The 12,180-nt window shown below is 43.5% G+C and overlaps 1 protein-coding gene across 2 annotated transcripts; it reads right to left on the bottom strand.

Moving 5' to 3' along the window:
- Window positions 1-6,098: 6,098 nt before the first annotated feature.
- Window positions 6,099-10,545, bottom strand: LOC148032438 (Subtilase family protein). Of its 2 annotated transcripts, XR_015691631.1 has the most exons (2): window positions 7,407-10,545; window positions 6,099-6,957 (listed from the first exon to the last, which is right to left on the bottom strand). XR_015691631.1 is itself a non-coding variant. In XM_087683108.1 (1 exon), exon 1 carries the CDS (start codon window positions 10,126-10,128, stop codon window positions 7,711-7,713), a length of 2,418 nt encoding a protein of 805 aa, XP_087539234.1. In that variant the 5' UTR covers window positions 10,129-10,545; the 3' UTR covers window positions 7,281-7,710. The 2 variants fall into 2 exon arrangements, 1 of the variants encoding a protein (XP_087539234.1); XM_087683108.1 differs by lacking the exon at window positions 6,099-6,957 and having other exon boundaries at window positions 7,281-10,545.
- Between the last annotated feature and the right edge of the window lie 1,635 nt (window positions 10,546-12,180).

Below are 12,180 nucleotides of genomic sequence, written 5' to 3'. Positions count from 1 at the left end.
CATCGTATTTCTGCAATGGTTGGTTCCGATAATATGGAGCAAGAACGGGAGCCTCATTCTCAGCAGCTCGCTCCTCCAGATACCGCAGAAAGCGGCTCTGAGCATGATCTTACAGTGGATGATCTCAAATCCTGGCTCGAAAAATATTCTTCTGCAAATGCAATTCTTGCACAAAGGCTTGAAGCTAGTGAGTAATCAAAGTGAGGAGGCCATTTCTACCCTCAAGGCCACTGGTTCATATCCAAGAGGAAAAACTGAAGCAACTGTGGAAGGAGGAGCTCAAAAGGGCTTCAAATCTTTGAAATCTTCAAATCCAAGAACAGTAGGGTTTCCAAGAGAGAAGGAGGGCTTGTAAATGAAGAGGGAAGCTTGGCACAGGTCACATGACAGCATACTCCCAGCTTGCTACTCCACTTGGGATCAAAGCCATCAAATATTCATCCTGTAGGTATTGAAGCAAGGAAGCTATTCCAGGTGGTTGTTGGCCAAGAAACTCAGGGGTTTGAGAGAAATGAACAAATCTTTAGGGCTGATCTTCCATGAAACCTGTAGGAAACTCCAGGAAAGGGGAAAGAGAAACCCCTCTTTTCAAAGTAACCACAGTTTGTTCCCAAACTAGGCCCGATTAACCATTCTTTACCCTAGTTACCTCCATTTTTGCATAAAATTTGATGACGTCCAGCCATTTAAGCCTTTACCCGCCATATCTGACCTTGGATATCTCCAGATGTAGTCATTGCTAACTGTAGTTGTCCTGCAGCACTCCACTAGTCACTGTCTTGTACCATTTTTGTCTGAAATTGGTTTTGAAATAGGAAAATGAGAGTGAAAATGGAAGAAAATAATGGATCAAAGACTGAAGCTCTGATACCACTTGTCAGAGAGAGAACTAGGGAGAGAGAAAGAGGAGAGAGAAAGACTGCAGAGGAGAGAGAAAGACTGCAGGAAGAGAGAGAAATAGAGTGACGAGGAGAGAGAAAGACTAGAATTGGAGAGAGAAAGACAGAAAAGATGAAGAAGCCATGGAAGCTTGGAGCAAGAAGGGAGAGAAAGATTGTAATTGTATTGATATGTCAAAAAGATGTGGAAATTTACAACTTATCTCCTTATATACCAATGTCAGTGTGACATGGCATATTATCAACATTTTAACTATTTCCAACTTCTTACAATTTTATTGTCATATTCTTTCTTCGGTAGTTTCAAAAGATATTTTGGAGAATAAATTTTTAAAAAGGCAAAGAAACAATGCTTGGAGTCATTTATAAAATATCATTCTTTGGATACTAAGTTAGTACAAAAGAAACTAGATAGTATTGGTATCAGTTGATACAAGAATTGTACATGTATTTTATATTGATAGTAAATAGATATTTTTTTCAATTCTTTGCATTGTATATTTTTCTCTCTCCTCGTTGATATTTGTAAAAATTATGTTACAAATATTTGTTAATCAAAAAGTGAAATTAGATATACACTTAAATAGATATAATATGATATAAAAACTTACTCATTTGTTATTAAGTTGAAATACAAATGAGCATAGTAGTTCCATATCCTCATTCAATAAATCCATCCTCACTTGATATAGCACATGATGATCTAACCTTTAGGATTGCAATTATGACCTCATTGAACTAGACATCAAGATCCACTATAGGATCTTTGTTAAAAGTATCAAGATTTTGGTCTAAAGGAACCAGACTACCACCAACATAATGCCATCAACCATAATGAAAGCTAAGATGAAAATTTTGAGTAGTAACCATATATTTACAATATATTTACAAGCTATAGAGTCTTGATCTATCTTACATATAATTTTTTCTTATATCCTAGTATCACATCCTTCATCAACAAATTGTATGGCATGATCATGTGTTAGATCTTCTTATCTCAACATTAGAAAAGAAATCAATAAATATATTAATAGACATAAACAAAGTAACTTTGCTTAGCCTACTTGAGACATTAGGTTTTAATACTCTCTATATCTTAAAATATATTTTACATATATAGCTCTCACAAGTAGGTGGACTTGGCAAAGGCTACTCAAAGCTTTAAAAATCTAGCAAAGGAAGAGGGAATATTGATCACATAGAGATAATATAAGAATGGTCATAAAAAATATTCCATTCTTTGTAAGCTCTATCTTCTTTCTACCTTTGTACATTTCTTCTCTATCAAACCATGCATAACATCAACAATAGACTCAACCGGTTGCCATTCCTTAATATTAGAGAAGTAGATATCTACAAGACAAATAAATGTTATAATAGAAAACCTTAAATCAAGTTCAAGAAAAGAAAGACTTTAAGAATCAAATTCTTACAATTTGATCTATGCATTGGAAATTCTGATGTTTCAGGTTCCAAATATAGCTCTCTATGCATAAACACATGTTGCATCAATACCTCTTTTGTGCTATTCTTGTTTACTCTAATCTCATATTCTATCCTTCTAAGAAAAGGTAAACGAGCTCTCATATATTTATCTTTTTTCACATTTTGTCTGTTGTATGATGATCCAACTGCCTTTGCTAATGATAATAAAAATCCATCTTCCATCTATTTGAAATGAGTTTAACACTAATATGGATGTGATTTGGGAGCTTGAATGCCAAATTCTTACAATTTGATCTATTGATTGGACATTCTGACGTTTCAGGTTTCAAATATAGCTCTCTATGCATAAACACATGTTGCATCAATACCTCTTTTGTGCTATTCTTGTTTACTCTAATCTCATATTCTATCCTTCTAAGAAAAGGTAAACGAGCTCTCATATATTTATCTTTTTTCACATTTTGTCTGTTGTATGATGATCCAACTGCCTTTGCTAATGATAATAAAAATCCATCTTCCATCTATTTGAAATGAGTTTAAAACTAATATGGATGTGATTTGGGAGCTTGAATGCCAAATTCTTACAATTTGATCTATTGATTGGACATTCTGACGTTTCAGGTTCCAAATATAGCTCTCTATGCATAAACACATGTTGCATCAATACCTCTTTTGTGCTATTCTTGTTTACTCTAATCTCATATTCTATCCTTCTAAGAAAAGGTAAACGAGCTCTCATATATTTATCTTTTTTCACATTTCTTCTCTATCAAACCATGCATAACATCAACAATAGACTCAACCGGTTGCCATTCCTTAATATTAGAGAAGTAGATATCTACAAGACAAATAAATGTTATAATAGAAAACCTTAAATCAAGTTCAAGAAAAGAAAGACTTTAAGAATCAAATTCTTACAATTTGATCTATGCATTGGAAATTCTGATGTTTCAGGTTCCAAATATAGCTCTCTATACATAAACACATGTTGCATCAATACCTCTTTTGTGCTATTCTTGTTTACTCTAATCTCATATTCTATCCTTCTAAGAAAAGGTAAACGAGCTCTCATATATTTATCTTTTTTCACATTTTGTCCGTTGTATGATGATCCAACTGCCTTTGCTAATGATAATAAAAATCCATCTTCCATCTATTTGAAATGAGTTTAACACTAATATGGATGTGATTTGGAAGCTTGAATGCCAAATTCTTACAATTTGATTTATGCATTGGACATTCTGGCGTTTCAGGTTCCAAATATAGCTCTCTATACATAAACACATGTTGCATCAATACCTCTTTTGTGCTATTCTTGTTTACTCTAATCTCATATTCTATCCTTCTAAGAAAAGGTAAACGAGCTCTCATATATTTATCTTTTTTCACATTTTGTCTGTTGTATGATGATCCAACTGCCTTTGCTAATGATAATAAAAATCCATCTTCCATCTATTTGAAATGAGTTTAACACTAATATGGATGTGATTTGGGAGCTTGAATGCCAAATTCTTACAATTTGATCTATGCATTGGACATTCTGACGTTTCAGGTTCCAAATATAGCTCTCTATGCATAAACACATGTTGCATCAATACCTCTTTTGTGCTATTCTTGTTTACTCTAATCTCATATTCTATCCTTCTAAGAAAAGGTAAACGAGCTCTCATATATTTATCTTTTTTCACATTTTGTCTGTTGTATGATGATCCAACTGCCTTTGCTAATGATAATAAAAATCCATCTTTCATCTATTTGAAATGAGTTTAACACTAATATGGATGTGATTTGGGAGCTTGAATGCCAAATTCTTACAATTTGATCTAAGCATTGGACATTCTGACGTTTCAGGTTCCAAATATAGCTCTCTATGCATAAACACATGTTGCATCAATACCTCTTTTATGCTATTCTTGTTTACTCTAATCTCATATTCTATCCTTCTAAGAAAAGGTAAACGAGCTCTCATATATTTATCTTTTTTCACATTTTGTCTGTTGTATGATGATCCAACTGCCTTTGCTAATGATAATAAAAATCCATCTTCCATCTATTTGAAATGAGTTTAACACTAATATGGATGTGATTTGGGAGCTTGAATGCCAAATTCTTACAATTTGATCTATGCATTGGACATTCTGACGTTTCAGGTTCCAAATATAGCTCTCTATGCATAAACACATGTTGCATCAATACCTCTTTTGTGCTATTCTTGTTTACTCTAATCTCATATTCTATCCTTCTAAGAAAAGGTAAACGAGCTCTCATATATTTATCTTTTTTCACATTTTGTCTGTTGTATGATGATCCAACTGCCTTTGCTAATGATAATAAAAATCCATCTTTCATCTATTTGAAATGAGTTTAACACTAATATGGATGTGACTTGGAAGCTTGGATGCCTTGTTAAAGGTTGAATTTATATATCGAGAGTACACACAGAGAGAGAGAGAGAGAGAGAGAGAGAGAGAGAGAGAGAGAGAGGGACTAAGCTATCACAAAGGAGAGAAAAACACGAGAGGAATAAAAGAAAGAAGGGAAAAACACAAGAGGAATAAAAGAAAAGAGGAAAACAACGTGTCGAGCTTTTTACTAATTTGAATTTAGATTAAATTGATCGTTATCATTAATCCACATATATCATTAAATAAAAGTGATCGAGACTATATACCATTAATGCAAAGGATATCATAATCACGAATATAAGAGGTTAAAAATAGATCTTGATAATATAAATTCATAATATTATTATGTAGGATTGTGGGATACACTGACTCTGATTATACAGGACATGCAAATAGTAAGAAGTCCACCGTATGTTGCAAACAATGAGGCTTGCAAGGAGGCTCTCTAGTTAGGATATTTGGTGGCAAACCTCAACATTGCTGATGTGGTGTCTACGCTACATTCGAATTCTACGAGTGCTATTCAGTTGGCCAAGATCGGACCTTCCATGTGAAGATGGATATTACGGTGCATTACCACTTTAAATCATTGAGGACAAGTCCCTTAAGCTTGTCAAGATCTCAACTAATCAAAATCTTGCACATCTACTCACTAAAAGCCTCTCAGTGGAGTGTTTTGCCTTCCTTAGGAAATTGATGGGCGTCAAATAAAATTACATCTTTCCTCATCCTGTTGTACTTATGTACGTTTGTACTTTCACTTTTTTCTTGTTCTCTTCTCATTAGGGGCACATTTGCCTTTAAATGGAAGGACATATTTGCCTTTAAATGGAAGGTTGTTCGAGGCAAAGGCGCCAATGCTGCCTAGCTGCCCATGTATTAGTTACACTAATAATACCCGCATACCCATACACATATACACTACAAGTGGTGAGCGCCCATCATTATCACTTCAAACTTTATTTTTTCAATGACATCTTGTGTATCTCTCTCTGGCTCTTGCTCCTTTGACCATAGCTCTTGCTTCTGCTCCGTGCTTCCACTTCAAGGCCGATCACTCATTGTGACAATTGAGGTTTCCACATCTTGTTGTACTTATGTACATTTGTACTTTCTCTTCTCATTAGGGACACATTTGCCTTTATGGGGAGGGTTGTTCCGGGCAAAGGCGCCAATGCTGCCTAGCCGCCCATGTATTAGTTACATTGACAATATCCGCATACCCATACACATGTACACTACAAGTGGTGAGCGCCCATCATTATCACTTCAAACTTTATTTTTTCAATGACATTTGAATAAAGAGAAGGCCAATCACACATTGTGACAGTTAAAGTTTCCACATCTTGTGTATCTCTCTTTGGCTCTCGCTCCTTTGACCATAGCTCTTGCTTCCGCTCCATGCTTCCACTTCAAGGACGATCACACATTGTGACAGTTGTACAAGTGGTGAGCGCCCATCATTATCACTTCAAACTTTATTTTTTCAATGACATTTGAATAAAGAGAAGGCCGATCACACATTGTGACAGTTTTGAAGTTTCCACATCTTATGTATCTCTCTCTGGCTCTTGCTCCTTTGACCATAGATCTTGCTTTCGCTCTGTGCTTCCACTTCAAGGCCGATCACACATTGTGACAGTTGAAGTACAAGTGATCGATCCGATCACACATTGTGACAATTGAAGTTTCCACATCTTGTGTATCTCTTTGGCTCTTGCTCCTTTGACCATAGCTCTTGCTTCCGCTCCATGCTTCCACTTCAAGGCCGATCACATATTGTGACAGTTGAAGTACACAAGTGATCGATCCGATCACACATTGTGACAATTGAAGTTTCCACATCTTGTGTATCTCTCTTTGGCTCTTGCTCCTTTAACCATAGCTCTTGCTTCCGTTCCATGCTTCCACTTCAAGGCCGATCATACATTGTGACAGTTGAAGTACAAGTGATGACCGCCCATCATTATCACTTCAAACTTGATTTTTTCAATGACATTTGAATAAAGAGAAGGCCGATCACACATTGTGACAATTGAAGTTTCCACATCTTGTATGTCTCTCTCTAGCTCTTGCTCCTTCGACCATAGCTCTTGCTACCACTCCGTGCATCCACTTCAAGGCCGATCACACATTGTGACAGCTGAAGTTTCCACATCTTGTGTGTGCTTCTCTCTCTTGCTCTTGCTCCTTTAGGAAAGAGAAACCTGAAGCATTAAATTCCATAATTCAACGAGTGGGCCAATAACAATTTTGTGATAATTTTGGTTGCATTGGTGTTTGATAGCTAAACACTTTTCACATTGCCCCGACCATTGGAAGGGTAAGATCCAAGGGCAAGAAAGGATGACATCTTGAAATTAAGGCACAAGTCTAAAACGGCTCAACCTACAAGTAGTTATTAAACCCATCATTACTACAATACTTGTCCAAGTTAAGCCTTCATACATCGCTATATATTTTTTTTTTAATGTAATATCATGTGACATCGCTATCGAGCCATCTCAACCACGAATAGGCTAACTTGTCATAACATAATGGGTAAGACCCCGGGACTGTATATATTTTTTTTTAAATGTAATATCAACTTCAGGCGGTTCTCGAGGAAAAAAATTGGTAGAGAAAGGTTGCAGCAAATAATTGTCCACAGACACACCTGCAACTTGAGTAGCCACGCGCAACATACATTTTCAAGCATTTTGAAGGCCAAGTTTGCCTTTTTCAAAGCTGGCCAACTGCGACTGTACTATCCCAGAACCTGCATGCTTTTAGTCCTGTGAAGAGAAAGGTGGCCACAGTGAACGGCAAAAAAAAAAGGAACAAATTTGGAAGCAACTTGATTAGTATACGACGCGCCGATGTTAAGGAGCCATACATTGTACATGTTTAGACATGCATTTGGAGTGTGAGAGAGAGAGAGAGAGAGAGAGAGAGAGAGTGGATCGGATGGCAGGATGGGGTTAGTAAGGCTGCTGGCGAGTGATGGCGATAGGGCTGCGGACCACGTGCACGCCATCGCGCCAGGCGAGGGAGCCGAAGACTGTGTCGGAGTCTCCCGGTAGGAGCGCCAGGGGGCGGACGGACACGTACAGCGTGAACGCCCGCTTCTGGTTGACGGCGGAGAAGGCGAGGCGGGAGGGCCGGACGACGAGGTTGACCCCCGTCGGCATGTCGAGGTGAGCGTCGTAGGTGGAGTTGGCGGGGCCCACGTTCGTCACCGTCCGCCGGAAGGTTCCCACCATGCGGCCGCTGCCGCTCCTGCCGTGGGCCGCCTCACCGCTTTGGTCAAACACTGCCGAGAATGAAGGGTAGTTCAGGTCGCCCGGCCGGTCCGCGCTCGCCCTCGCCGAGCACCCCACCCGCCGCCGCGTGATCACCCTCATAGCCCGCTCCGTGTAGTTCAGCGCGCACAGGAAATCCACGTAGTCCTGCGCCCCCATGTCGTACACCAGCCCCGGTTCCATCGCACTCTGCGGGTCCACGTGCCCCGCCCCGTAGTCGTACGGTGTCGACACGTTCGTCGTCGCCTCGTCCGCGATGGCGTGCCCGCCGTTGTCCACCGTGTAGGCCGTCGTCATCAGCGCCGACCGCAGCGCCGCGGGCGACCAGCCCGGGTGGCGGCTCCGCAGCAGCGCCGCCACGCCCGACACATGTGGGCAGGCCATAGAGGTGCCGGAAATGATATTGAACTTGACCTTCCGGCGGTCGGACGCCAAGCCGGAGGGCCCCAGGGCGCCCGTCCACGCGGCGAGGATGTTGACCCCGGGCGCGATCAGGTCGGGCTTCAGAATCTCCGCCGTCTGAGGGTTCGGACCGCGGGAAGAGAAAGAGGCCACCACCGGTGCTGGCTTCACGTCCACAACCGTGCCGCGGAAGGCGATGGTGGCGACCGGATGGAGGGTGGTCGCGAGGTACTGCCGGATGGCCTCGCCGCCGGCAGCACCGACGGCCGTGGCCGGGAGGACGTGCGCGTCGGCGACGAGGCCCTCTCCGTCTACGGCCGAGTTGACGAGGATCATGCCGGCGCCACCGGCCCTGCGTACAACTTCGCCCTTGGCGACGCGAGGGTTGTTGCCGCGAGTGCAGACGACGATCTTGCCTTTGGTGGCCCGGGGGTCCAGGGAGCCATCCACGCAGAGGGCAGCGCTGTAAGCGTCGCTGCCGTTGGCGACGAGGGTGGAGGAGTCGGCGAGGGGGTAGAGGCCACGGAAAGAGCGGTGGCCTCTGTACAGGGAAACGCCGCCGACGGTAGTGCGGCCGTCGCCAAGGAGCACATCAGCCGGAAAATCCCGGTCGAGGGTGCTGGCCCCGACGGTGGCTATCCAGGGCGAGACATTAGTAACGGTGAGCTGAGCCGGCCCCTGATTGCCGCCCGAGGCCGACACGAAGACGCCGGCGTCCATGGCGCCGAAGGCCCCGATGGAGATGCTGTCCATGTAGTAGGGCAGAACGCCGCCGCCAACGGAGAGCGAGATGACGTCGACGCCGTCGGCGACGGCCTGATCGAAGGCGGCCAGAATGTCGGAGTCGAAGCAGCCGGAGGCCCAACAGACCTTGTAGGTGGCGACGCGGGCCTTGGGCGCGACCCCGCGAGCGACACCGCCGGCGTAGCCGAGCATGTTGGCCTTGCGGACGTAGCGCCCGGCCGCCGTGGAGGCGGTGTGGGTGCCGTGACCGTCGGTGTCGCGCGGCGACCGGGCCTCCACGCTGTCGTTGATCGGACCGCTCATGGCTTCATACCCGCGCACGAAGTACCGCGCCCCGACCAGCTTCCGGTTGCACGCCGTCCCGTTGAAGCCCGCCCCGGCCTCGCACGTGCCCTTCCACCGTCTGGGCACCGGACCCACCTCCCCTTCCTTGAAGCTCTCGCTCTCCGGCCATATCCCCGTGTCCAGCACCCCTATTATGACGTCGGACCCGTAGTGCGACTCCGGCAGCAGCCCGTGGTTCGAGCTCAGCCCCAGAAACTCCGGCGTCCGTGTCGTGTGCAGCTGCCTCCTTCTGTCCGGGAACAGACCCAGCACCCCCGGCCTCGCCTCCATCTCCCGCGCCTCTTCCTCCGTCAGCTTGGCCGCAAACCCATGAAACACCCTATCATACACATGCAGCGTCTGGCTCTCCCCCTCACCCCCACCGTCTTTCATCCCTTTCACAGACGCCAGCACCGATGAGTACCACTTGTCATGGCTCGTGAAGGCCGCCGGCATTGCATCTTTCTCCGTGCTAATAATGTATGTTCTCTCATCCATGGCCGCACACACCCTCCATTTGACCACCACAAAACAAAGAAAGAGGGCAAGTTTGACAGCCATAGCTGCGGGAGAGATTTCGGAAAACACAAGGTTTAGAGGGTTGCCATTACACCAACTCGGTCCCATAGAGGAGACGAGAGGCGGTTATAAGAGCTAGGAGGAGGCCAAGCCAAGAAGCCGAAAAGCAGTTGGATCATAGCGAATGCCCTGGAGATATTTCTTTGCTCGTTTCTTTACAGCCAGTCAAAAGAAAAAAGCCAGGGGTCTCAAGAAGTCAGAAGGCACAAAGATGAACTTGAACTGACAGAGAGGCAAGGGGAGAGGGGATGGTGGGAGGAGAGGGGAGAGACTGATGAGAGGGAGGGGGAAGGTGGCGATAGCAACAGCATCATGAGCAGAAGCTTGTAAGTTATGAGTGAGAGAGGAGTAGGAGCTCGTGAGAAGAGAAGCCAAGCCGCTCGCTTGCTTGAGAGTCGAGACACGCACAGGAGGAGAATGTTCGTGTCTGTCTGTCTCTCTCTCACCTCCCCTAAGATCACGTTTTACTATTAACACGCGCGGTTTATTTATTCCCTGTCGGGGTTCAGAAGAACCTCGGGTAAGTTACACAGTAACGGCCACTTACAACGGGTAAAAGATGGTGAGGCAGCCAATGGGAGAAGGAGCCAAGGAAGTAGGTAGCTTAACTCATGCTCTTGCAGTGAAATTTTGAATTCGGACAGTTTTTCTTTCGTGGACTGTTGTATTTTCGAATAAACAAAAGACAGTTTCCTAAATTCCTCCTCTCGTGGCTCTTTTCCGTGCGCGCCAAACCGACACTTCATCTAGATTTATTTTTTCCGAAAACACTCCACGTATTTTGTCCAATCTCTCGGTGGCAGGCGGCCGCGCAGAAGCTTCATTAAATTCGTCTCTACCCTTTTTCCGGAATGCCCAGGGCGCTGGGCCCTGGCCACGGTCCGCCCCTTTGGAACCGGCCCTTCCCCCCCCGCGAGCCCCCCGGGGCCCCAAAGGGCGAGGCGAAAATGTGTATTTTTTCCAAGCAAGATTCTCCAAAACCCGGTTGAAATTGAGGCTTGTCTTGATGAAAACCGGTTACTATTTTTATATTTTAGTTATAAAAACGACTATTTCCCTTCCAAAACTGCCTACTGCTTTTTTCCACTGGATGGGAGAAAAGTTTTTCATGAGCACCGGTTTTGCCACCGGTGATTGCTCCAAAGACATTCCATCTTTTGTTTATTTTCGCTAGAAGTTTCATGTTTTGGGTTTTGAGACCCGGGGAGTAATAAAAAGGGGAAGTTTAGACAGCTATGGTGAATAAGGATCATCCAATCTTCTTTCTTGTTACAGAAACTCCTATCCATTTCATAGCAAGTTTGTTGGCCAGATTTTTAAGGTCCAAGAGTCCCATCTACCCTTTATCCTTGGGCAAGGTATACTCTTCCCACACCACTTTTGGGATCTTGAATCCATCTCACTACCCCCTGAACAAAGGAAGTTCCTTGGCAAAGATTCAAGATGTTTTAAACTAGTAGTTGGAGGTTTCCAGCATGATGAAAAGTAGATACTAGCTAGAATCAAGATATGTTTGAGCACCAGTATTCTACCTATAAACTTGCATTTGAGACCCTTAATGTAGTTCAATTTTGTTTTAATTTTAGAGATAACCCATTCCATCTTAGTTTGATAATCATCCCAAACCCCATGGGGATGCCTAAGAGTCTGAATATCTTCCCTTCTTCCAAAATTGGAAAACCTCCATCAATCAACCATTGTGGAGGGGGGTAACCTGATTTTAGTGGATTGACCTTTGAACCCAAAATCAAACAGAAGCCTTTGACTAATTTCAAAAGGTTTTTATAGATTAGGGGTCACTGTGACAATCCCATTCACGTCATCGATAAATATACATTGGAGTCTACCTTTTATAAATTCTTCCTCTATGAACCAACTCAAAGCATCCAAGGGAATGGCAAAGAGGGTAGGGCTAAAGGACAACCTTGCCTAATTAATTTGAGAAGGGGGAAAGAAGGTGAAATTTCTCCATTGATGGTGGCCACTCTTGCACTAGCATTGCAAAATAGTATATTCGCACCTCCTTAGGTTTTGCATTATAGGGTTGAATTCTGGGAACCAACAAAATAGGGATAGCGACACGTTATTCAGCATCCATTT

Source organism: Lygodium microphyllum, chromosome 8 (assembly GCF_053477565.2).
Source record: "Lygodium microphyllum isolate KBCC chromosome 8, Lygodium_microphyllum_v1.1.10, whole genome shotgun sequence".
Classification (NCBI taxonomy): domain Eukaryota; kingdom Viridiplantae; phylum Streptophyta; class Polypodiopsida; order Schizaeales; family Lygodiaceae; genus Lygodium; species Lygodium microphyllum.
This window is presented reverse-complemented; position numbering and strand designations above follow the sequence as displayed.

Coding starts and splice junctions, on each gene's coding strand:
- LOC148032438 (XM_087683108.1), bottom strand. CDS start 10,128: ATGGGACCGAGTTGGTGTAATGGCAACCCTCTAAACCTTGTGTTTTCC.